The sequence below is a fragment of the Ambystoma mexicanum genome, chromosome 2p, assembly GCF_040938575.1.
Source record: "Ambystoma mexicanum isolate Mex_15411 chromosome 2p, UKY_AmexF1_1, whole genome shotgun sequence".
NCBI lineage: Eukaryota > Metazoa > Chordata > Amphibia > Caudata > Ambystomatidae > Ambystoma > Ambystoma mexicanum.
Genome location: NC_090923.1, coordinates 900,248,188 through 900,274,703, shown reverse-complemented (window position 1 = coordinate 900,274,703; position 26,516 = coordinate 900,248,188). Strand labels below are relative to the sequence as shown.

General features: G+C 47.2%; 1 protein-coding gene across 3 annotated transcripts in view; it reads right to left on the bottom strand.

Moving 5' to 3' along the window:
- The window catches only part of CLASRP (CLK4 associating serine/arginine rich protein), a 1,024,175-nt gene that overhangs the window by 39,142 nt on the left and 958,517 nt on the right, over window positions 1-26,516 (bottom strand). For all 3 annotated transcript variants that reach the window (XM_069644604.1, XM_069644606.1, XM_069644605.1), the window contains one exon: window positions 8,932-8,956. In XM_069644604.1, the coding sequence (XP_069500705.1) occupies window positions 8,932-8,956 (25 nt within the window). The remainder of the gene's footprint in view (window positions 1-8,931; window positions 8,957-26,516) is intronic.

Here is a 26,516-nt window from a genome sequence, read left to right as displayed (position 1 = left end):
GATTTTCCAAAGCAGCACAGCTGTGGTGATTACTGTCATAGATATGGAATACGTCGGAGGACCCAATCCCCTCGAAAAAGGGTTACGGTTTTGTCCATGATTAGGTTGGCCAGTCACATTTTTCTATAGGCTAACGAGATTCACAGGTGGTGGTGATTTGGGTTTTTCTAAAATGGCAGTTTAAGATCCCTACCCACTCTTAACTCCTTGCTTAAGCTTCACTGAATTATTTGTTCAGTTTCCGTTTTTTTACACCAGAAGTAAAGTAAAGTAAAGTTAATCGGTTTGGTGCACCTTTGCAATTACTTGGTGATTTTGTGGCATGTGGTACTGCAAAAAACATAGGAGTTGTTAGGGGGAGGTCTGAATCCTGGGTTGTGCAGGCTGTAAGCAACAGTTCTGAATGCTTGTACGAATGCTTGTACGATTGTTTGTGGTTTGTAGCAGGTACACCAGAAGAGCTGCTGGCCGGATTTGGTGGGGCTTGTGTGTGATAGGGCACAAGATGTCGTTGGCCATGCAATGAGTTCTGAACGGCTTTGACAAAGGCAAGGGGTTGATGGTGGTGCTACAAAGCAAAAAAAGCTGCCATGTGTGTAGAAGAAGCACACACGTGTTTGTAGGGATTTGGGTTGTTTGACCGAGGTAAAAAGATTTGCGGCAGAATTGACCGCAGTCATTTTCACCACAAATAAGCTTTTACCTCGGCTAAACAAGAAAAACATGCCCGCCCCAAACCACCAGTACACCCCAAAACTGCCAGTACACCCACAAATCCCCCTGCCTACTTACCTTTTCTCCGTCTGCCACCTCTCATGGACCCTGCAGCATCAGCTCCATGCCTCTAGCGCGTGCCGGATCTGACCCTCAAGGTCCCTTTTTCTTTTATATTCCTTTTTTTGGTCCCCCACCTGTAACCCCTGCTCTTAATGTTCTGTATTTTTCGGCAGCGATTGAAGGTACTGGCCGAAATCGGTCAAATGTACCATTCAATCATTTTTTTTTCAATCAATTTGGGTATTTCAGTTTGTAGCATAAGAGGGCTGGTAGGTTCAAGGATGAAACAATTAGTTTGGGAAGGAAGAGTGGTTGAAGAATATGAGTCTTGGTATAGGAGTTAAATGTGAGGGTGTACCTGTAGAGTTTGTCTGCCATTGATTGGAAATTGGAGAGAGCTTCATGTTATCCATCAGAATCTGGATTTTCAACTGTTTTTTATTCTATTATATGCTAATTGTCAGCTGGCCACAGGATCACAAGTTTGAGCTTAAGTAAAGTTTGGTGAGACTGACTCAATTGAGTCCAATTTTGAAGTGCCATTGAACAAGCATGATGCATGGGTGTGTTGCACATGTGGGCTAATTGTAAAATGTTACACATCTCTATTTCATCCTGGTTCGGGAGGTTGATGTTTTGGTGAGATTTCAGGTCAAAGTTAATGACGGCTATTACGTTAACCTCGGAGTGGTATTGCCTTTAAGATTTGCAAGTCCATGCAGGTTTGAGTGCTTCAGGCAGGTTTCAGTGTCACTGCATGGGAGGCTAGAAGGTTGAACATATACTGGTCTAGTATTTGTGGGTGGTGTGGTACTTGGTTTTTGTGATGTGAACAGCTAGATTTTGAGGAAGGCCCTGAAATCTAGGTGATGTTACTCTATGTAGTTGTCTGAGCATGGAGTGTTGCACTGCTAAAGTCGTGTTTGTAGGACAAAGCGCTATAACAGGCTTCTAGTGAATGCATTTCTTCTTGGTGGATTCAGAGCCCCTGCCGTGGAAGGCGCAGTGGGCGAAAGTGTTCAAATCATATCATGCATTTGACAGGCAGAGAGTGGCGTGTTTGGAGAGCTGGTGTGAAGTGGACCAGTCTCAGCAGTTCTGTCCAGAGTCAAGTGTTACATCATTTGGACAGTGCAACATCATCCGTACAAACCTGGAATAGAGCCAATGCAACTCCTGACAAATTATGTAATATATTGCATGAAATGGAAAATGCGTATGCCACTTTCTAACTGTATGTATGGTATTGCACGTATTCGTTTAATGGAAACACATTCCTATCACTAATAGTATTTCCGGAGCCTGATCTGTTTTGGAGTCATATGCGCAGCATAGTCCATCATCTAGTGGTTGACCGTAACATTACAAATTCTGAAACTTCAGTTGAGGTCTAGACTAAGAGTTCCTGTAAAAGAAAAAGCACATGTGATGCATGTCTGCTACCAACAATGCTCTTTGCAGTTGACACACTCCTCTTATAGGTTTTTGCCACAAGGTCCATGTTATTTTTTAAAGTAAAGTGATATGCTTTGGTATGTTGCTTTACCATTTAAAGAACTTTTAAAATGTGAGCATTTCATATATGGAACAATTCTTATGCTTACAAAGTTCACAGCTGGGTGGATCGGATGGGCACATTCAATATCCAAAACTGATCAGGCTGCACATTTTAAATTACTGGTAACTAAGATTTTTTTCCTCCACAACCAATCTGTTTTAGATTCAAATTGTGTGCAAAGATCAGTGAACAGTGTATTCTTCTAAATGAATTACCCACCCAGGATTCTCCAACTGTCTGGTTGTCTGAGCAGTAATGCTAGTAATGTGTGAACCGAACACCATCTTGCAGATTTGCATATGGACTGGAGATGTGAGTTTGCTATGAAAGCAAGTAAAGCCACTACTGATCTGGGTGTGTTCAGCAATTGTTTTCATCTGACAGCATTCTTGTGTAGATCGTATAATCCATCTTGCAAGTTCCGCTTTGCTAACAGGATTACCCTTTTGAACTGTGCCAAAAGCTACAAAGAATAGACTTATTTTTATTGCATGGTGTACATCAAGCTTTTTTGAGCGCGTAGGATTTCTTTCGCATTAGAATGTGGCAGATGGAAACACGCAGACAACTATATTGTCCGATGAACAACCTTCGTGGATAATGCAGGATGTGTTCTGAAAACCACCTGCATTATAAGGAATGGCTCTTATACTGAACTGGCTTGTAGCCCACCTTCCCTTCTTGTAGAAGCGATGCTATCCAAACGAAGACTTAACCTGAGATGATCCAATGAGCATTTGTGTATTATTTAAATGGTGGCAGCATTATCCTAAACAGGGCTAGTGCAAGCATTGAGCCCCATCCATGAATGCTTTGATCACTTGGACTCCCCACCACGTGACTGTGTGCTGGGAGGTGGTGTACACAACCTATGACGAAAGTGAACCTTAATTGAACTGTGTGGTAGGCAACAATCTAATAGGAATAACATATTTGACTAGCTTGGTTTCCTTTACTTGAAATGTGCTAATAATTTAGTGAATCCACCGAAAGATATCCATTTTCCACTTAATGGAGTTGCAAAAACGAGTATGTTGCTTACCTGTAACTCCTGTTCCCCAGCGTTGGTATCTTTCATGGATTCCCATGGTCTTATTATTCCCAGCTGACATGCTGTGAATCCTTGGTAAACTCAATATTATAATTTAGTACCCGGCGAGGGTCAATCAGAAGGTAAGGAGCATTCTGATTGGCCCTCACCTGGTCCATAACCCGTGCGGAATCTTTTCGAAGCTGAACCTTCGTTCCCATCACCGGCAGGGGGAGGGTTTGGCAGCCCCTCAGCCAATGAGGAGGCTTGGAACAGGGTGACCCCCCGCTCCGAGCCTCCGCAGGGCTGGAGGCTACCATCCTCACCCCGCCTGGGATTCAGGCGAGTGTTTGACCCTCCCCCACAAACAACCCGACAATGCCCTCCCCGTCCTCCCAACCCCACTTAACTTGTTTTTTCGACAGCGGATAGCGTCCGCTCCTGAAGGCCGCCATGGAAAGGAAAAACTGACTCTGTTTTCCCTTCCCCCGTGGCCTTTTTTTTCAGAACATTTCGGAACAGAAAAAGATAGCTATTAGTATCCCGGTCTTGCGGGCCGGGGTACTAATAGCAATATGCCCCTCGCTGCGGGGCCATTACTGAGTCAGTAACTATGGGCCCCGGGGGATTACAGACTCGGTAATGGCCTTAAATATAGCAAAACATTCAAACTCACTTCAGTAGCCCATCACTGTCCTTTTGGGTGTATTGTGGCCCAGCCCATCGGATGTCTAGTATCTAGCTCCACCCAGGAGGTCATCTTCAGATTCTAACCCCGGAAAGATGTGAGCCACCGTAAGGCAGCCTTACTCCCTAGCAGGTGGATTGTGGGGAGGGGTGAAGGGCGCATGTGAATCCAGGAAAGATACCAATGCAACAGAACAGGAGTTACAGGTAAGCAACATGCTCCTTCTCCAGCATTGGATCTTTCATGGATTCACATGCTTTGAGTACACAGCAGTCTTCAGCAATGAACAGGAGGTGGCAGGGGAGAAAGGCATACCTTCTTGAAATAGGCGTTGCAGGACAGCTCTCCTGACTCTTGCCTCTGCTTCCCCTTGTCCCTCCATGCAGTAATTCTTCACAAAGGTGTGCAGTACTGCCCAGGTATCTGCAAGGCAGATGTCCGGCTGGGGGGTTCCTGCCCATAATGCTGCAGATGACCCCACTGCTCCGGTAGAATCCGCGCATCTAGGACCTTGCATGAGAGCTGCTGGCCTGCGAATGTGTTGTGTCAATCGCCGAGGTGATGCCTTGCTTGGAGATGGGTTGTCCCCTGTTGGGAAGTTTGTTGAAAACCCTTAGTTCTGTCCATATAAAACTTTAACACTCTTCGAAGATCCAGCCAATGTAGTGCCTACTCTGCTGGAGTAGTAGGTTTTGCAAAGAAAACTTAAGAGTACTTCTGATTGTAGGTGGAACTTTAAGAGTACCTTAAGAATGAAGCTTGGATTTGGCTTCAACACTACTTTGTTTGTGTCAAAGCGTAGGTAAGGCAGCTTGACGGATAACGCGTGTATTTCTGACATGCGCCTGAAGGACGGGACTGCTCCCAGGAACGCCGTCTTCCACAATACATGGTTTATGTCAGTAGCTATTGGCAGGAATGGTGCCTTCATTAGTGCTGCTAGGACGGTATTCAGGCTTCACTGTGGAGGCATTTTCTTTTGCACATGGTAGGTGTGGAAGTCTTATCTATTTTGGCTGTGTGTTTTTAGACTTTCGTACGGGAAGGGGGGGCGGGGCGCGAGTCCCTAAATACTTTGGAAATTTCGGTCAAATCCGTTAATCGAATCAAGAGTTAATAGAATTTTAAGGGGTTCCTATGGGAGTCCAATTCAGCTTAACTATAGGGCGGCTATCTCTACCGAAAAAATATATATAATCTCACCCAAGAGCCTTTGACCAGATATTACAAAACAAGGGAAACAAAATTAGATGTGGCATATTAGATGTGGCATATGCAAACTGGGGAACGCCTGGGGCAAAACCCATACAGAATTTGGAAAAGCAAAACACATGCTACAAAACCAATCTAGGAACTTGTTGAAGCTATATAGAATGGAGTTACACTCCAAAGAGGGAGCGACGATGATTAATCATCAATTAACCAACAATTCAAAAGGCGTTTGGTCTCCAATCAATTAGGCAATTTACAGGGAAAATCCCAGCTAAGCCCCATCTTAAAAAAGTACCTGGTTGACCTATTCCGTTAAGTTTAGTAGCAAAAGACAGTAAAATAGTAATTTCGAAAAAATAAGCCTTAGCTTATTTTAGAAAGGTTGAAAGCTTAGCTTTCAAAAGATTTACCAAAAGCTTTACCATGGGACAAAAGATTTACATCAAATATTGTGCCTTCCCGATCAAACCCCTATCAAAATATTATAAGGGGAAAATCATCCGTACCCTCTTACGTGGATTTGAGATCCTTCAAATTACGACTGAGACCTCTCTTGATAAATTGGAGAGTTATTTATGGAGAACTCTACGCCTCCCCCAATGCCTTCCTATAACTAATTTGCATTGAGTTGGGTCAATAGACTAGGCTCAATAGGTTCAAACCTAAAAGAGCTTATCTATAATTCATATCCGAAAAAAGTTTTAATGACTGGCTTATCTTTAACCCAACCAAGACGAAAAACAAAGTAACATTACGGGATTGGGCAAATTAACAAAACAAACTGCTGGAGTACACAGTATATGCTTTCAAATGGCTGAAATCTTTCTTTTCATCTGGTGGGTGTGGGCGTGCGTTTTCTTTCATTGTTGCCACCCTCCCTTGATCCCATTGGTCCCAGTGCACCGGACCATGTGACCGGAACACTCGAACACTGTAGTGTTTGAAATGTTCGGCAGGAGCTTTCTACCCCATTTCCCTGCTGCATCTGCGCCTGTAAGTGCATTGGAGCCTTATGTGCTTTGTAAAGGTGCAGAAGGAGGCGACTGACACACACAGGTGAAGAATTATTGGCATAAACATTTATTATGCCAGGTAATAAAGAGAAAACCTTGCTTGCCCTCTTGCCCTGCCTCAACTAAAAAACAAAGGGTGCCTTCAGAATGTTCGTGAAAATCAATAGTCACTGTCCTGAGTCAAAAACCCTGCTTCTGTCATTTACACTAAATACTAGACTAAAAAGGTAGTGGATCTTCTAGGTCCAGATGAATGACTCCCCTTCTTCTGGACCGTGGCCCACAGTTCCAACTGTGGTGCAGAATCTTTGCGTGGGGGAATGACTCCCTTTCCCCAGGTCTCAATTCCTTTTCCAGGCACAACACAAAGTTCCAATTTGTAATGCTAAACGGCAGTAAAGTTCTCAATTTGAGTTCACAAGATAAAGTTCGGGCTCAAACATCAATATTACTTATCGTCCATAGTTTCTTCATTATTGGGATTGTGGAGAATGTCTCCCCGCTACAGGTGTCTTATTCTCCAGGTTTTCACAATACCAGGGGGATGCCACCCTTCCCCTGGGGCGAAACACAAAAAGGCAACGTTCAAAACAGTTCTGCTCATCATATAAAAGGGAATAGCTTCCTTTCCCCGCTATCAATACAAAAAGGCAAAATTCCACATAACCAAGGGAAATGACTCCCTCCCCCTGGTCTGAACTACCATGAAAAGGACTCCCTTCTCCTAGTATCCTGCCAGCTCTACACAACTAGCGGGAATGATTCCTTTTCCCCAGATTCCGGTTACCAGAAGAATGACTCCCTTATCCTGGTAACTTTTCAATTGCCAGCACACGCTGCTCCTCTACTTCTTTTACTTAAGTGTTAATAGTTCCTAAACTTTCATTGTAAAAAGAAACCGTTCTGGAATGGTTTCGTTTTAAAAATAAAAAAGTGTAGGAAACTTGCACTGCACTGAACATTCCTTTAAACAGCAGGCACATTTGTTAGGGGGTTTGGATTGCATGTGGGAGGTGGCATGGTGATGGGGTTTGTGGGGGGTGGGGGCAGGTCAGCAGGGAACATAGTTCCACTAGTTCTTTTCATACACTTCGACCACTGCCTTTACCAAGTGCTGCGATGAGGAAGATGCCTCAATCTGTGTGCAGATGTGGAGTCCCAGCACCTGGTGTCCCTTGCTGTTCGATCCAGCCATCTTGTTCACTCTCCTACCAAGTGGGAGCACTAGGCAGACACCGCACTTCCTTATTAGGGTCCCAAACCCCTGGTTCTCTCCTTTTCATGCTCCGCTTCCTTGTCTCGCTCCCCCGCCAAGTACGAATGCGAGGGAGATGCTTTGCTTCTTGGTGTGGTGTGTGTGTTTGTTTGCTTTCATTATTCCCACCCTAGGGCTAAAGCAAAGGGCAGCTCACAATTCCAGTTTGCCCCTTTTTACCCGTGTACTCTGGAACTTACACTCAAGGTTAGGTATGGGTGGGAAGCACAGCCATTACTGTGTGCTGGTAAAACTCTGCCACTCCTCATTACTTTTATTTGTGCTCACCCGGTGTAGACCCACATAGTGCACTCTTGTTAGCCAATGTGTTGCACTTTGATGGATTCAGCAGGTGGGCAATATTTTGCATTTAGATGGATTTGAGGGTGGGCAATGTGCTGCACAGATGGATTTGACGGTTGGCAAAGTGTTGCACCTAGATGGACGATAGGTGGCTGCACACACAATGACTGTCACTCTCGCACACCTTCTCTAGTGCACTCACCATCCACATGCCAGCTTGACATGGGTGGTTAACAGGGACTTGGCCACCCCTTCATATGAGCCAACATGCACACACGCATACTAGCACTCCTCAAACTTCCTATCCCTGGACTCCGGTCCCCTGAGGGCATTCAACCTACAGCACGTGTGACCATACCAATGATGAAAGGCGCTATACAAATGACACACATCTACTACTAAAAGCACAATCAGAAGAATACATACCCTACTTCCCTATTTGCCTTTTTTCCCTGACAGTAGGATACGGATGACATCTAAGATTCCGATTTAATATTCTATGTACTTTGGGTGTGTAGTGGGTTCACCTAGAGGTAATCTAAGACTATGTAGGCATGAAAAAAAAATGTGGAAACTGCTTTTAGACTGTCCAGAGACTACTTCAGTAAGATATTGATGGTTAGGCAAATATGTATCTGGTATTAAAATCAACCTGAAGGAAAAATGGTGGTGTTGCCCCTTAGTGGGTAGGTATAATTTCATTATTTTTACACTCACACACTTTATCAAAGTATTATACAACATGCTAGGAGAGGCACACCTACAAGGCTACTAGTATGGTTATATGCCCATCATTTAATTATATCTAATTGTTATTATGAAATTGTAATGTTTATTTTATCATGAGATTAAAAGATTTTAATAATGAAATGATATTTGAACTTTGTGCTGAATGTGTAATGGTTTTGACAACCAAATCACAAACAATACATTTGTGTATTGTTAATGGAGAGAAAAATTTACCCTGGGCACCCTGAGGTTACCTGAAATTAACACTAACCACGTTTGCTTTCCAGACCACACAATCTGCAGAGAATACATCGAATGCTTGGTTTCACTGCATAATCAGGGAAGGGTAATTAGAGCAAAGATTACCTGCGAGATGAACTGTACTCACGGCCTGGAAATAAAAAAGAAATATGGTTAGGATACAAAAAACAAAGTGATTTCAGTTTAGAATTCATAGTCAAAATAAATAGGCTGAAAAGATGTCAGCCTTTTTACTTCTCAATTTCAGGGCAAAGTTGGATGAGTTTAAAACTTCAAACTTGTATTAATAATACAAATAATTACATTGGCAACAGTTGTGGTTGCAACTCTTATTTGCAGCTTGAGATGGTAGGACCATGAAGCGTGCCCAAACAATTGATCATGCTCGTTAAAGTAAAACTTAACACCTTTCAAAAAGATCATGCACCAATTGCCCAGCCATAAGGCAAACCTTAGTAGACAGGCAACGGACCTCAGCCCTGATCCGTAAGATCAGCATTCAGGACCATCCACTAGTTGGATTCATTCTTGGGACAGCAAACGAGGAAGGTCGATTGTCAAACATCAAGTCACAGGGAGCTATAATGAGGGTGATGCCGCAGAAGGAGGGTGATGCTAATGCAACTATCGCTTTAATGGGTTAGAGTAAGACAGTGTCTCTGAAGAGCTGCACAAACATTCAGATTTTGTGCATCTTCGACAGACTTGCTTTGAAACTTTCCAAAAGGGTCTCTCAGACTTACATTTCAATGGACTCTTCATGAAGCTATCATATTCTATACAAGTTTCTAATAAATCGGTCACTTTGAAAATGACTCAAATGTTTGCCTTGGAAGCAGAGATGAGCTTCCCTACAAACACAAAAAGGAGGAAGTGTGAGCGGGAGTAACAACCAGTGGAGGTCACAAGGCACACCCCGCAGGTCAGGGGATATAGCTGGCACCACCATGCGCAGTGCGAGCCGGATTTAACATTTCAAAGATCCAGGCCTGCAGGCTGGACATTTCAAAGATAAGGAATCTGCAGAGGAGAACGTATACATTAGAATGAAAATGTTACACAACATAGGGACTAATAGTCTTGTTGCATTTGGATGGTTTATCGACTGTTCTGGGGGTAGAGAGACTAACCCACAGCTAGGCACATTTAAAAAACATGTGATTTCGAAAACCAATATTTTAATTGTAACATACTTTCATTGTGCCCAACAACTACTAAAAGGGAAAATATGGAACAAGTTACTTACCTGTAACTGTTGTTCTCCAGCATGGGTCTGGCATGGATTCACATGCTCTATTCCCAGTCGTCAGGCCGGGAATCCTCATTAAATGAAAGTTTCACTTTCATTTATAAACTGTCTTTCTCCCATAAACCAATCACTGAGATCTGGGTCATACTGCCCCCAGCCAATGACTGCCCTCTCACTAAACCCCTCCTCTGGCAACCATCTTCAGATTTGGTAGCATGTAAAGTGGCAGTATGACCAAGAAGAGCCGCAGAGGGGCAGAAAGAAGGGTTTGCATGTGAATCCATGCCAGACCCATGCTGGAGAACAACCGTTACAGGTAAGTAACTTGTTCCTTCTCCAGCATGGGGTCTGGCATGGATTCACATGCTCTTGATTACAGAACACCTAGCAGTACATACATACACAGCCACGGAGGTGGCAAGGCTCAACGGAAGCAATTACTCTTACCTCCTCACCAGGCTCACCCTTCAAGCAAGCAGATTGCATAGCACTGCTTGGCCGACTCTGGAATCCCTGTCGACGCAGTAGAATTTCGTGAAGGCGTGCTTACGCCTCCACGTAGCATCCCTGAAGATGTCCAGCAGGGGCACACCAGACAGGAACGCAGTCGTCGCAGCGATTGCTCTGGTGGAATGGGCTCTCGGACGGCCAGGCAACGGTCTGTTTGCCAACGGGTGACAATGAGTGCTGCAGCCGGAGAGCCACCTGGAGATGGAAGCCTTGGAAAATGCCTTCCCATGGTACACAGGACCAAAGTTCACAAAAAGCAGAGAAGTTTTCCAGAAAACTTCAGTGCTCGAGGCACATCCATCGATTGCAAAGTCCTCTCAGCCGGCGACGAAGGCATCGGATAAAAACAGGTAACACCAAGGGCTTGTTGAGATGAAATTCCGACGGAACCTTGGGCATAAAGGAGGGGCGTGTCCGCAGCACCACCCTAGTCTTGTGGAAAGTCAAATGAGGCTGCTTGCAGGACAGAGCCTGGATCTCACCTACTCTCCTGGCAGAGGCGATGGTCATGAGGAAAGCTGTCTTCCAAGACGGGAACTTAAGCGGAGCTTGTTGCATCAGCTCGAAATGGGGCCCCCCATGAGCCTAGTCAGTACCACGTTGAGTTCCCACGCCGGGGCAGGAGCTTTCACCGGCAGGAACCAACAGAACAATCCTTTTATTAACTACTTCACCAGAGGGTGCAACCAAAGAGAAGACCGTCCCGGAGAGCTGGTGTAGCGGGAGATAGCCGCCAGATGCACCTTGATGGAGGCGTGCGCCAACCCCGACTCAGCCAATGACAACAGGTACGGAAGGACTTGGGGGGCCATGACTCTCAGAGGGTTAATCTTCTGCGACCGGCACCAAGTTGTGAAACGCTTCCACTTGTGTCCGTAACCAAGTTGATGATGCCCTAGCCTTGGCGAGGACCTCCCTGCAGTCCGCAGTAACTTGTATCCACCGAACTCTAATGCTACAGGAGCCAGGCCTTCAGGTTCAGCAATCCTGGGTCGTAGTGCAGGATTGCGCCTCCTTCCCTGTTGAGAAGATCCGCGACCACTGGCAGCTTGACTGGAGGGGACACCGACATGCTGAGAAGGTCCGGGTACCAGATCTGCCTCGGCCCCGCTGGCGTGACGAGGATCATCCTGCACCGGCTGAGTTGACTGATGACTCGTAGCAGCGGCAATGGAGGGAACACGTACAGAAACGGGCCTTCCCAAGGGAAGGAGAATGTGTCCCCCATGCTCCCCGACTGGGGGAACCTGCTGGCGAACCTCTGGCACTTGGTGTTTGTTGCCGTCGCAAACACATCGATCTGGAGAGTGCCCCACTTGAGGAAGAGTTTGTCCACTTGATCCTGCCAAAGCTCCCTCTCGTGGCAAGAGTGCAGCTCCCTGCTGAAGGAGTCGGCAACAAGGTTTTTTATTTCCGCCAGATGGAAAGGAATGAGGAACATACCCTGGGCAACGGCCGAGTGCCAAAGCTCCTGCGTCTTTGGAGAGTGCCAGGGATCTGGTGCCCACCCGCTTTCAGATGCAAAACTTTGTGGTGGTATTGTCCTTGAAGACCCTCACCCTTTAGGGATGGAAGCAACGACTTGATGGCCCAAAACATGGCCTGTAGTTCCAGGACGTTGATATGCAGCGCCTTCTCCTCCGGCAGCCACAGTCCTCTGGCGTGGAGCTGTCCGGTATGAGGTCCCCAGCCTTCGAGGGAGGCATCCGTCGTGGCCGTCTCCTGGTATGGAGGGCTCTGGAAGTCCGTGGCCCTCGGGATGTTGCAGTGCACGCCGCACCAGCTTATCGCTCGATGGAACCCATTGTCGAAACTTCTGGACACTTGGATCCAACAGACGTCCAAGCAACCTGCAGAGCCGGGCCAGGTAGATGCATGGCGACATTATGCCGAGCAGCGACTTGATGGTCCTCACCGTGGCAATCTGTAGTGTCAACAGCTGTTGCACTTTGCCCAAGATGGCGGATATCCTCTCCTCTGACGGAAAGACCAGACAGGACACCATGTTGAGTATGGACCCCAGGAACAGAGCGTTCTGCGATGGAGTCCAGCAGGATTTTGCATAGTCCACCAAGAACCCCAGATGTGTCAGCAGCCGGACGGTCCTCTGTGTGATAAATGGCAATGTCCTTCGACTTGGCCCGGATGAGCCAGTCGTCGAGGTAAGGGTACATATGAATTCCCTGTAGTCGTAGATGGGCTGCGACCAGAGCCAGGCACTTCGTAAAGACTGAGTGCCGGCTTCAGTCCGAAGGGAAGAGCCTTGAACTTGTAGTACTTCCCTTATGCGACAAAGTGCATGAACTTGCAATGTTTCACGTGAATGGAGACGAAGTACGCGTCCTCCAGATACGACGACAGAAAGTCTCCCTCCTCCAGTTGGCCGAGCACGTGCTTTAATGTGACAATCCTGAACTTTTGGGACTCGAACTTGAGTCGTCACAGGTTGAGAATGGGCCTCCAGCCCCCGGTCTTCTTTCTAACCATAAAGTATCTTGAGTAAACTTCAGAACCTGCGAGTCGCTTTGGAACCAGCTCTATCGCCCCTTTTCTTAACATGGCCGAACTTCCAGCAGCAGCTGAGGGATGCGTTGTTCCTGCCGGGCCACCAGTGGTATTCGTGGACACTTTCGCTGAAACGCCAAATTGTGTCCGTGGATGAGAGCGTCCAGCATGCATCGATGGGTGGAGATGTTTTCCCACGCGCTGACGAAGTTCGCCAGTTGGCCTCCCACTTTAACGCTCCCCTGATATCCACGGGGACGCCACTCAGCCCTGGTTGGATCACTCGCACTCTCGAACCCCTCCCTTGGAATTTGTTCGGCTGAGGATTGGGACTGCAATACAGGAATTTCGGATTAAAACCCCATTGTCGCTTGTTGCTTGGCTCCCATCTCCCTTGAGGACCAAACCTTCCCCTTAAGCCTTCTCCTCACCTTGCTTTTTTGTATGATGCGCTCTCCGTCCCGCTTCTCGGTGCAGGGGCGCGTAGCTGGTGTGGGCGCGTCATGACCTAGTTGCTTCACTGGTGCGGGCCCTGTTGGAGTTCAGACCTGCAGTGACTCCAGTTCGTTAAGGTAAGTGCGCTGTTTTTACAGTCTTGATAATCTGTCCTCCTCCCTTTCTCCTGTCCTTTGATAATGTCTGTTTCTTCCTCTGGGTGCAGGAGGAGGTTATTGTTGTGCTGATTGGGATTGAGCACGAGGCGGTGAGTGAATGCGCGATGTGCGGCGGATTCTTGACTTTTCATGTGCTAAGCAGTGTTTCCTCTCTTGTAGGTCACTGTGAGGTTCCGGGAGCTGACCAAGAGCGGCCCGTATTCAGGTAAGCGTCTGGTGGTTCTTGCTGCTTTCTGAATGGAAATATGGAACGCTTACTAATGCTTTCTTCCCCTTCTTTCCAGGTTGCGGCTTTCCGGAGATGGATGCGGCGCTGAGATGCTGTGTTCACTGGACTGGGTAAGCGATGGATTGAGAACGGGATACTACTCACAGGTAAGTGTCGTACTAAAGATGTTCTTCTTGTTCTTTCAGGTACGCGGCACCAGGAAAGCAGGTAAGGAACTCAGGAGATCGAGCTGAGCACGGTGAGCGTCACGCTGCTAACCGCAGAGTAACGCGAAGCGTGTTCCTCTGTTTGCGCGTGGCTTATATAGCCTCAGGTATCCCAAGGCCCGACCACACCCAAAACACTAGACTTCGAACTGAGCTATGTGGGAGCTTCCATGTTGTGCCAAGCCCATTACAAAGTCCAGGCCCCCATGTTACCTTCACTTTGAGCATGAGCCTGGCGCCAGTACTGACTCCAGGAGAGTCTTTGGTGAGATGGCAAGGCCTTTCGGGCCATAATAGGAGACCCTAACCTGGGTCCAAAGGGTAGGCTGACTTGTCTATGAGGGTTGGGGGTAGAGATTGTGCAGGGGTGGGGGCCAGACATCCTGGCTAGTTCAATCCTGCTTGGAGGTTAGCACGCCACCCTGGGTGCCTGGATGACAACGGTGGCCACCTCTGAAGGCCTTGGAGTGACCCCTGTAGGCTTCCTGGACCATGGAACAGGAGGGTTGGCGGTAAGAGGACGATCCACCGCCGAAACTCTTTCGAAGATCTCCCCGACTTTCCTCCTGAGGGACAAAAGGACGGATGGTGCTGCTGCAGCGTGACCAAGGCAAGGGCCGTCTCGGTTTTGATGGCCTGAAGAGACTCGTTGACTGCCTTGCCGAAAAGGTCTCTGAACGGCATGTCCAGGACCCTCGTCTGGATCTCTTGTCTGAAGTTGGTGGCCTTCAGCAAGCCACAGCGACGTAGGCACACCCAGTTACCCATCTGGCGGAACCCTGTGTCTGCAATGTCCAGGGCCACGGTGATGCCGTGGTCCAACACCACATCGCCTACCTGAAAAATGTCCATTGACTTTACCCGCTTGTTCTCGGGGAGGAAGTCCAGTATCGGAGCCATCTTGTATCATAGTTCCCGGTCGTACCTGCCAGGATCGCTAAGGCGTTGGCCGCTTTTACTGTCGTCGCCGCCGAGTAAATTACCTTCCGTCCCACTGCATCAAACTTCTTCCCCTCGCCGTCTGGCGGAACCGATGACGACGGGCTAGACAATTTCTTCCTTGCCGCGGCCGAGACCACAGAGTCCGGTGACTGCTGTGACCTCAGGCTTTTGGGCGCAGACTCCGGCACCCTTTACTTCTTCTCCAAACGGTGCCTCTTCCCGGAGCCAAGGAGAAGTTCTTCAGGAGCACCAGCCCCAGACGTCTTTCAGGAGTAGTACTGACAAAATGGTCTTCCTCTTCGCCTCCCAGCATTGATACAGGAAGCCTTCCTTTTTCTTCTCCTCCGGTGTGAGCTTAAAAAGTTCCGACGCACAGGCAATCAGAGTGGAATTACACCACTTCGTCCGGCGGAGAGGCCCTCGGTGGCGAAGAGAGTCCACCATCGTCGTCGGTGTCCATCATAGCGTGTCCTTCCCTGTGTCCCTATGGGGTGGGCGGGCAGTGACAGCTGGAGTGGAGGCGTAGGATGTCCCCTCCTCTTCTTCGGCAGTGGTGGCCCCGGTGTCATCGCTGGTGGTGTCGCTGGCAGTGCCGTCGGCATCCTCTTCTGAATCTGACACCAGTGGATGGTCGAGAGAATAAACTGTGACAGGTCTCTAGGAGGTGCCTGGGGGACAGGGTTGCTGGGCACCAGCGCCCATGTCATCGACGCCGCCTTCTGCGGGCGTCTCCTCGTCGTCACCACCACCCCATCTGGGATGGTGTGGACGGAAACTATCTCATCCTCCTCGGACGAAGAAAGGTCCATGCCCTGAAGCACCCCTGGGCATGTGAGCCTTTTCGGCGACCAAGGGCCATAGACTTAAGGAGCAAAAAAGAGATTTAGTGTCAGGAAGACTTCAGCAGAAGTCCCTTTAACCACCAAAATAAATGAACCCCAAAAAATAAAGAAACAAAAAGCAACAAAAAGACCAGTGGTCCCATAAAATGAGACTGCAGAATCCCCAATGAAGATACTTTTTTACACTGTTCTACCAGCAAGTAGGTATTCCCTCTGCTTAGGGTTCTTATCAGAATCTGATCTTGTCAGTCACCAGTCATGGGTCTTGTTCTTTTGGCCAGTAGCATCTTTCGATGGAGATTCTCGTTCTCATGGCTCTGGGTTCGCTCTGGTATGTAGCCTTCAGCAAGCTCTTTAGCCTTTCTCCAGCGGCTGGTCCCAGCCAGTGTATTGTATGATGTAAAGCCCCTTGCAGGCTTTCAAATCCTCCTTCACACGTTCTTGCCTCCGTCGTAGTGATATATATCAATATAGCACTAAGCAGAATTCCAGGTTCCAGGTTTCAACATGGGTCTCTGGCTCTCCCCCTTCCTCCTGCCACCTGGTTGGTAGCACAGACAGTGTTGTTCCCTACAGCCTACTGTGAGCTTTTGTAGCACACCTACTCAGATTACCCAATAATTTCCTCGATTGGTGCCTCTATTCTTTTACTTTCCCTGTGATTGCCTCTGACCAGATTCTCTATGGGCTTTCTCTTCAGGTGCATTGGTTCTTCATTTTAGGTTACCGTGCTTGGTGTGCTTCTTCCTCCCCATTCTTTTTAAAGACATGCACCTGCCAGTCAACATTCCTGTCTTGGGATGAAAAACCTCACCCTTCCTCTTTCCCTCCAAATATGGCATACAGTGCCACTTCATCATTTCAACTCCTCTCTAAGAAAGAACTGACACTAGACAAAAACATGCAACGGACAAGGGCAAACAAATGACATCAAGAAAAACTGACAGACAATTGGAAAGTTTTGCTGACGCACAAAGGAAAGTGATTAAAACACATGAAGGACAATAGTGTGTGCATAGGCTGTCAACCAAGCTATTCTAAAACACCTTTAATGGTATTTATTTATTTCATTTGCTATACGCCCAAACCCGGAGGTATCACGGTATAGGTTACAGGAGGCTTACGTTTCTGGTTACAAGGCGAAAGTCATTACAGCTCATGCAGAAGACAGCATTTATGATCTAAGCACAGTTACATGAGAGATTCTCAGGTTACAAATGAGAATCAAGAATTGTTGGAGTTCATTAGTATTTGTTGAACAACCAGGTTTTTAGCATTTTCTTGAATTTCTGGTGGGAGGGTTCGTTTCTAGTGTTGGAAAGAAGATCTAGATGCTAGATCTAAGATCTCTAATGTTCTTCTTACAAGCAAAGTGCACAGATATATGCACCTATGAGTAATGCAGAGTCTTTTTAAGACGATTCTGGCTTTGTTAGGGAGTCAATAGACTTCCCTTTTAATCTTTGATACGTGGTCGGATTTATATATGCCCAGAGCTGCTTGCAGTGCTTTATTTTGCAGGAGTTGGAGTTTGGCTAGGTTGGTGTTGGAAGCACCTAGCACTAATACATTGCAGTAGTCTAACTTGGACAGAATGAGAGCCCAGTCTAAACGAACACAATTTTGGGGGGTCAAGAATTGCCGAATTAGTGCAATAAGCTTGGAGGTGTAGGATGTAGCTGATGAGTGCATTCACATGTTTGGTCAGTGTAAGATTGGTATTAAGGTGTACACCACCTAGTGTTTTGGATTGGTTGAGAATGGGAATGGGTGTGCCGTCAATAGTGATCGAGGCATAGTCTCAGTGGAGCGTTTTGATTTTGGCTGGCGACCACACCCATGAGGATCTCTGTCTGTTCATCATTTAGACACATCCTGTTTGCCATCCAATTTTGGATGATCGCATAGATTTTGTTGACCGTGATTGTGTCTTGCTCATGGTTATCCATGATGGGGATAAGTATCTGCGTATCATCAGCAAAATTCATATAGATCACACCAATTGCATCTAGTGCTACAAAAAGTAACTTTGTATAGGCATTATAGAGAGTTGGCGATAGGCAGGAGCCTTGTGGCAGTTCTATAGAGACTGGAATAGGGTCAGAGGCTTCCTTGCCGATGCCGACTCTAGAGGTACGTTCTGATAGAAATGATTTGACCCAGAGTGTAGCTTCCTGGGAGAAATTGAAGTTAGTAAGCAAGGTATTGCATAGTTTGTCATGGTCCACCAGACTGAATGCAGCAGATAGATCTAATAGTAGTAGGATGCTCAAACTACCAGTATCTTTTATAGAATCTATTTGGATTTGTAAATCCAACATTGCTGTTTCGGTACTGTGACTTGGCCGGAGACCAGATTGTCCAGCGCCTAGGAGGTGGTTCTGCTCCAAGTAGTTTTGAATTTGGTAAAAGACTATTTTATCGATTATTTTAACCAGTAAAATGATGGTGGTTATAGGGCGGTAGTTTGTGGGTACTGTAGGGTCAAGTGATGGTTTTTTTAAGCAATGGGGTGACCCAAGCTTCTTTGATGCTGGCAGGTACCACCTTGGAATCAAAGGAGGCATGGATACATTTAGTGATGATTGGTGATAGTATGGGTGCACAGTTTGACTAGTTTGGCTGGGATGCAATCTCCTTTTCAGTTTGAGGCTTTGAGTTTGGAGATGCTATCTAAGACTTGCTCTTGGCTGACCTGGGAAAATTTGATTGCTGCCTCTAGATTTCTATGTTCTGAGTCCAGAAAAAAGGTGGAGGCGTTTTTGCTATCTAGTAATTATTTTTTGGCTGGAATTTTATTTTGGAGCGTGTCAATTTTTGCGGCAAGTGCACTTTGTATGGTGGTACACCATGACTTGCTGGTGTTTATGTGGGCAGCCACGGGTATGGGGCTTTCCAATTCTTTCAGAATGGCGAAGAGCCCTTTGGAGTTCTAGGCTGCATTATTGATACATGTATTAAGGACATTCACTTTGTGTTCTATTAAGGTGGCTTTGTAGAGTTTGTTGGCTTTGGTGAAGGAATTAGCAGTCTCTATAGAGTGAGATTTATTGTGGATGTGTTCCGGCGACCTTTTGTTACGCCTTAACGCTACCAGTTCCTCATCGAACCAGAAGTTGGATCGTTTAACTAGCCGTGGTATTTTAGTTTTAAGTGGCGCTAGTGCATTAATGGTGGCAGTGAGACAAGTACGGTAGGTGTCTTCGAGGCAGCTGGGATCCGTATCTGTGCTGGTTTGTGCTGCAAATGCCTCTAACAATACGGGGGGATGTCTTCAGCTGTAAGGTTCTTAGTATTTCTTGTTTCAATGGGACTGAGAAATGTCTTAGCCATGGATACTGTTCCTTGTGATATGATTTGGAAACAGATAAGGTGGTGGTCGGACCAGTTAAGAGCTGAGATAGAGTCAATGGATAGGCATACGTTTAAGGTGAGTATCCAGTCTAGCGTCCTGCCCTTGTCATTGGTAGATACAGTCACTGGTTGTGTGAAGTTCATGTCAGAGAGGGAAGAGTGGAGGGCACTAGCTTTGTGGTCAAGGGCATCATTAAAACCTAGAATAATATCACTGAGGATGATAGATTGGGTGTACGGCTTGATGTAGGGAGTAATGAGAAGTGGAATATCGGTTTCTGGGCGATTGAGGTGGTTAGGAGCTATGTAGGTAATGAGGAGGTTGATGGTGGTTTTAGGGTTGGTTGTCAGTTTGATAAGAAGCAGTTTGTAACCTTCCAAATTATCTAGGGGGCAAGATCTAAATTGAAGATAACTTTTAGCAATGATTCTAACACCTCCTCCCACTGAGTTGGTGCAGTCAAACCGGATTATGGTGAAGTCCGGGGGAATGGCCAGGGTGAGCGCTTGGCCCAATGCTTTGTGCAGCCAGGTTTTGGTAATTACTTAGAAATCAAGTTATTGATCTATAATGAGATCATGTATCTCAATGGCATGGGCACATATGGAGCACACATTGAGGAGGGCTCCTTTGAGCGGGTGGGGCTCGGGGGTGGGGAGGCGCCAATGGAGGGGTTGGTGGGTTCAGGAATGTGGGGGGAGGATGTTAGACTAGTTACTTAACAGGGTTCGAGTGGTTGTTGGAGTCTCAGCTGATTATGGTGTAGTGGTATGGTATACTTTGGTATGCTGTTTAAGCATATGGGCGTAGCTTGTGGTGTGGGTGGGCTATGACAAAGACGTGACGCAAGTCTGGTGTGCCTAGCGTGTCCTTTGCAAGTGTATGTAGATGTAGGAGGAGGAAGGAGCAGTCTGGACTTGAGACGGCCTGCGCGTTGTGGACCAGTGCAGGGGATGGCAGGTTGGCTGCTGGTATGGGAGCTGTTGGAGAGGGTTTCGTCCTTCGTTGAGGTTTTGGTGTTGTGATTGGACGTGCTGGCTGTAGTCTGGGGTGGTGAGGAATGTGGGAAGGGGGTGGTTTTGGGTAAGAAGGGGGTTGGGCAAGGAGTAGGGTGATGGCGGGGACATCCAATTTTAGCTAGGCCATTTCCTACGTGGGTGAAAGCTCCTCCTGGACACGGTAAGGAGTCATTAATTGAGATGGAAACCATAGTTGTGGAGTGCGGCTCTAGTGGAGCCTCCAGTTGAATATTAAGAGGATAAACTGATCCTGAGTAAAATGAATAGGGTGAGGTGTGTAAGCAGGTGGCGGGCTCCTCTAAGCCTGGTCTTACGAGTCTGTCGTAAAGGTAGCAGAATTAAAAATGGAGGTGAAGGCAAGATCCTAGTTGGAAAGTATTAGGATGCACAATAACTAGCTAGCAGTGGGGGTCACCAAGTATGGTGCTTTGGAAGGACTAAGAGGTATAAACAAACACAGTAAAGAGGCTAGATGCACTATTGGTGGGTAGGTTTTGGCAGTATGGTCAAGGCGGCAGTCAAAATCTTTTCAAAACAGTGTTGAGCACAGCATAGTCCAGAGGTACAAACATCTTGATACAAAAAATTGGCATGATGTAAGATAGTATAATCAATGCGGCGGTCAAATGCTTTTCAATACAATAGTGTGCACAGCATATCACAGGTGTGATCATAATAATAATCACGCTTTAACATTCAGTGTGATTTAGAAGCTTAATTGTCGCACTAATAATATTCAATGTGGCTTCGGAACACAGTGGCCAGCAAGGGCGGATCATAGCTACACCATATTAAGATATTATGTGTGATGGTAGTATGTGTGCTATGTAGGTTACACAATAAGTATGAACACTGTTATTAGTTAATCTGATAGTTAGTGGTGAGCATCGTAGTTCTTATAGTCCAGGCCACGCTCTAGTAGAGGTATTTTTCACAGTGAGGGTGGCCCCCGCATATCGAGAGGAGTAGCAGAGAAAAGGCCCACGTGTGATTTGGGTGGCTCTTGACTGCTACAGTGCCGACACGGAGCGCGCACAGCAGTATTTGTCGATAATAGAGAGTTATTGGTGAGCAGTGGGACGACGATCTGTACGGGACGAGAGACAGATACACTGCTCGTGGGTTTACAGTGGGGGCAGCGGTAGAGAGGACATACATTAACGATAAATGTGAATAGGGAAGGGTATCGGTGAGGGTAGGTAAAGTAAAGAGCAAGTACCTGTGGAAGTTGATGTTCCCTGTTCCCCGCCTCTCCCGGCTCCGACAGGCTCAGACAGATGCCTTAGTTAGGTGCCTTTGATCGAGGGCCGGCGTCCGCCTGCTGGCGAATGATGATTGGCTGAAAATACTAAACTATGGCCAATCCTGAAGCAGGCCACTGCTATCAAGCAGAAATCAAGAAAGGGTACAGATCAATATCGCTCGGCGGCCATCTTGGTAGCACAGCAGAGCAGTCTGGCTTCACAAGTGGGATGAGTGTGTGCTGAAATCAAGGTGCAGTTAGGCCCATACAGGCACACAATGAAAAACGCAGCACAGTAGATTTAAAGACCAAAGTACTTACCCTCTCAGTAATATTCTTTCTGATGGATGTTCCTGCAGGATTCCTCATCTAGGATATTCTCCAGAGCAGATCTACAGAATCCTTTCTGTCACCAGGAGGCACGGTGCAGCTATGCGCCTGCTCTGCTTGACGCTTCTACATGCCCAGAGCTGGACATTAAGAGGAGGCCAGCATGTATACAGGCGCTGCGCCCCATGTGCTCAGTTCTGCAAAACCCCCCCCCCCCAACACTCGGCTACTGACCGACCAGAGAACTTAATGAAGGTGTAATAGTCATCTTCCAAGAGGGGAAAGTTGGGAGGGTGATGAGGAATCCGTGGGAGGAACATCCATCAGACAAAACATTACAGAGAGGTAAGTAACTTGATCTTCGAATGATCCCTTCCTCCATCTGTATCATCTTCTATGATAGACTCCCATAGTAGTACATGGATCGGGAGGAGGAAGGATAGCAAGAGACCACCATGCTAAAGAGAAAACTATGGAGGATCGCTCTGCTGAAGCAGGCATCCTACCACCCCCCCGAAGCAAAAAAATAAATAGCAAGCAGTAATATTAGGCACATGTGTGCAGAGAAGCCTGTGTAACCACTTGGCAAATGTCCAAGACAGGGACCCCTTCCCACCCCCCACCTGTCCCTTCTACAAGATCTGTTTGGTCACAACCCAGCCAGCACAGGCACCAGCAGAACTCAAAAAACATGGGTCATCTTGTCAGAAGTCCCACACCCCGAAAGACCAAGTAGCTTAGAGCCTGCGCCGTATCCAGCTGATGCAATCATGGGTCTGCCTTGGAAGGGCGAGGCTGAGTTAACACTGAAATGTAGATCCTTTGAGGGAGATGGAATTCCGAGAACACCTTTTGGGTGGCCGGTGTGAAAGGTCTCATGCTCAACTTCACCTTTTATTTGGAAAAAACTAATAGGGAGGTTTAACAGATAATGCCTGGAGCTCATACACCCGCTTTGGTGGTGATACATTTCTCACCCTTAAGGTGATTTTCCTGTCTAAGAACATGAATGGAAGGGCTAAAACTAAGCACCCATAAGGAATGTGAACACTAAATTCAAATCCCATGCCAGAACCACAAACGGGTGTGGTGGAAACTAACTGCACAATTCCACAAAACGTGGATAATGGTAGGAATTGTGAAGGTGCCTTGCTAGAGATCCTTTTGAAAACCAAGAACACAAAGACCCCTTTACAGTACTGATCAACAGGCCCATCCAGGACAAGAAATGAAAATAATCCAAAACTGAGGTCTGGGACATGTAAAAGGGTCCAGATCCCTCGTCCACCACCAAGATGAGAATTTACACCATCTGTTGGCTAATGGACCTAGTGGCGGACCACTGAGCTCAGAGAAGCACATTCAGGTTGTCGGCCGGCAAGTGTCACTTTTTGGACCTCAGCCCTTTGGCAAACAAGCAAGGTGGTTCAGGATGTGGAGTTTGGGTTGGAGGACTGACTGGAATATCAGATCCACTCTTTGGGAAGCATCAGAGAGGGCAGATGGACATGTCCAGTAACTCGGGGTACCACGTTCTCGAAGCCCAGTCTGAAGCAATCAAAATTAATATGGACCGGACAGGCGTAGTCTCCTGAGAACCCGTGCGATAACAGGAATCAAGGGAAACACAGTCAACCATCAGTATGTCTCCCAGAGCCCCGTGCCAAGGAAGTTCCCTGGGGCAGAACAACTTGCATTTCCCCTTTACACTGGAAGCGAAGAGGTACACCTGAGGAGTCCCCCAAATAGAGACGATCTCCTCCAAAACTTTGTGACAGAGCTCCCACTCGTTTGAGGCCAAAGTCTACATGCTCAAGGGATCCGCTATTACATTTGCTGCTCTGACAAGATGAGCCGCTGTCAGATATGTCGTTATCCAGTGCCCAGAACCAGTCCTATTGCTTCTCTCAACAGAGGCAAGGACCCCACAGCATCCCACTTATTGAGGTAGTGCATGGCTACTGTGTTGCCTTTCAGGACCAGTACACACTCCCCACCACACCCCCTTGAAAAGATCTGGACGGATCGCCCTCAATTCCAGCAAGTTGATGCGGTCCTGAGATTCGGAAGGAGACCAGTCTGCTCACTGTCAGATCCAACAGGTGAACGCCCTAACCTTTCATGGGCGCATCAATGACCACTGTCGACAGACACCAAGGTTGCCAAAACAATGCCTGATTTTTACAGAGTGCCTCGTAGGGACCACAATGCAAGGTCTTTGTAAACTCTGCTCAAGTCGTGCAAAAGGTCTGGCATGGTCCCCTCAAACTGCAACCACTGGCAATGGAGCAGCTATGGAAGCAACCTCATGGAATGTTGGGCATCTGGATCCATAAAAGAATGAAGGCAGGCATGAGACGCATCAGAAACCATCAACACAATGTGTACCTTCAACACCATTATCACCCAAGCGGTGGACGCCATTGCCCCTCTCACCCTTAGAAAAGCCAAGCGCACCAAACATTCTAATGCCCGACTCTCGCAGGAGCTTCTTGAGTTGCGCACTAGGAAAAGGGCAGCACACTCTTTGTAGAAAGCCACACTGAGTGACTCTTCGTAGCTAGCTTTCCAGATTATCTCCAGGGAATACAAAGCAGCCATAGCCAAAGCCACTTCTTTCAACACCAGGATAGCGAACACAAAATCAGACACTAAAGAAATCTTCACCATCTTCAGAGAGCTGGAAACACCCACTCCCACCCCGCAGACTCTCACCAAAGACAAAGACTAGTATAATGGCATTCAAGATGCCATGCTTCACAAGCTCAACACCCTCCAAAAGAAAATCCTCGTCCACCAGTCTCGGGAGGATAGCTCAGGGGCAAAGTGCTCGCCTTGGAAGCAAGATGACACGGAGCAACACAGGTTCGATCCCCGGGTCCGCACTTTGGAACCTCTAGATATTAAGCACGTTATAAATAACCAATCATATCATATCACCAACAGGCACTCAACCAGCAAATAGCCAATCTCCACAGTAGCACCTCTTGTGACTCCACCCCCTTCTCCTTCAAGGACATGAACGAACAAGAACTCATCGCCCTCCTTAAATCCATCAAACCCTTCAAATGTAAAGGGGCGCCTGCCCTGCTCAACTTAAAGATTGCGCCCTCACTCTTGCCCGATTCCTTACAGCCTTTATCAATGCCTTCTTCATAACAGGCCATGTCCCAACCTGCCTTAAGGAAGCCTGGGTAAGCCCTCTACTGAATAAACCTGCGCTAGATTGTACTATCCCAGGGAACTATGGACCTATCACCACAGTCCCTTTTCTCTTGATCCTTGACAAAGCAACCCATCTGCAAGTCCAAACATTTCTTAAGGCTAATAACCTTCTCTGTCTCCGGCAATCAGGCTTCCGTCCTGGCCACAGTACCAAAACCGCACTATTGGACCTAAAAAATCAAATGGATGATTTCAGGGACTCGGGCAAACAAGCTCTCCTTCGACTCCTGGACCTATCTGCAGCTTTTGATTTGCTGTACCACAACACCCTTTGCCACCATCTCTCTTCCGCCGCCGATTTTTCCCCCATGGCCACATCTTGGATCACCTCCTTTTTCCAGGAAAGAGTCATAAAAGTCTTTTCCAACCAAGTCTGCGCCCACCCAAGCATCATCAACTGCGCAGTCCCACAGGGCTCCTGCATCTCACCCCCCCTTTACAATCTGTTCACAAGGCCACTCTTTAACATCCTGGACGCGCTAGGCATTACCTATAGTAACTATGCTGATGACACGCAGGTCCTCATCCCCTCTCTCCGGCGACTATGAATCAGACATGGAAACCCTCAACTCCATCTACTCCAATATCCAAGCGTGGATGGCAGACAACTCTCTAATCCCAGTCTCCCAAGTGGTCAAAACCTTGGGGGTCTACTTAGACTCCAACTTCTCAATGGTCAGACAGGTCAACGCCATAGCGTCTGCTGCGGCCTACCACTCCAAACTGCTCAATGCAGCAAGACCGTTCCTCTTAGAGCAGAACTGCCTCACCATAGCGAGAGCAATAATCGGGTCTCGGCTTGATTAGTGTAATGCCCTCCTAGCAGGCACCTCCTCAAAAAACATATGTACACTCCAGACTGTCCAAAATAACGCCCTCCAGACTGCCACTGGCATTTCCAAGAGGGAACACATCTCAGCAACTAGAAACAAGTTTATTAGCTTCTCATCAAAGAGCGTATCATCTTTAAAACTCACGCACAAATGTATCCACAATACTGCCCCCCCCCGGTACCTATCAGAGAATCGCCAAACCGATCACAGACAGACCCACTAGGACTGCATACACCAACCGCATCACCATTCCTAAGACCCTGAAGACTCGCGCAGGAGGCTCGAGCTTCCCGGTCATGGCAGCGACCCAATGGGACGCCCTACCAACCTATCTCAGAACCATAGACTCACACATAGCCTTTAGGAAAGCTATAAAAACGCTGATGTTTGTATAAACTATGCCTGTGCTGTATGCCTCTACTCACCATGTGTAACCAACTCACCATGTGTAACCAACCTATAACCACCTATTAATGTAACCTGTAACTGCCTATGCAACCATCTACTTCCTACACTGTAATGCTTTACGCTCATTGTAACCCTGAGGAAAGAATCATCCTTGTAACTAAGACACTTTCTTGCAATAGC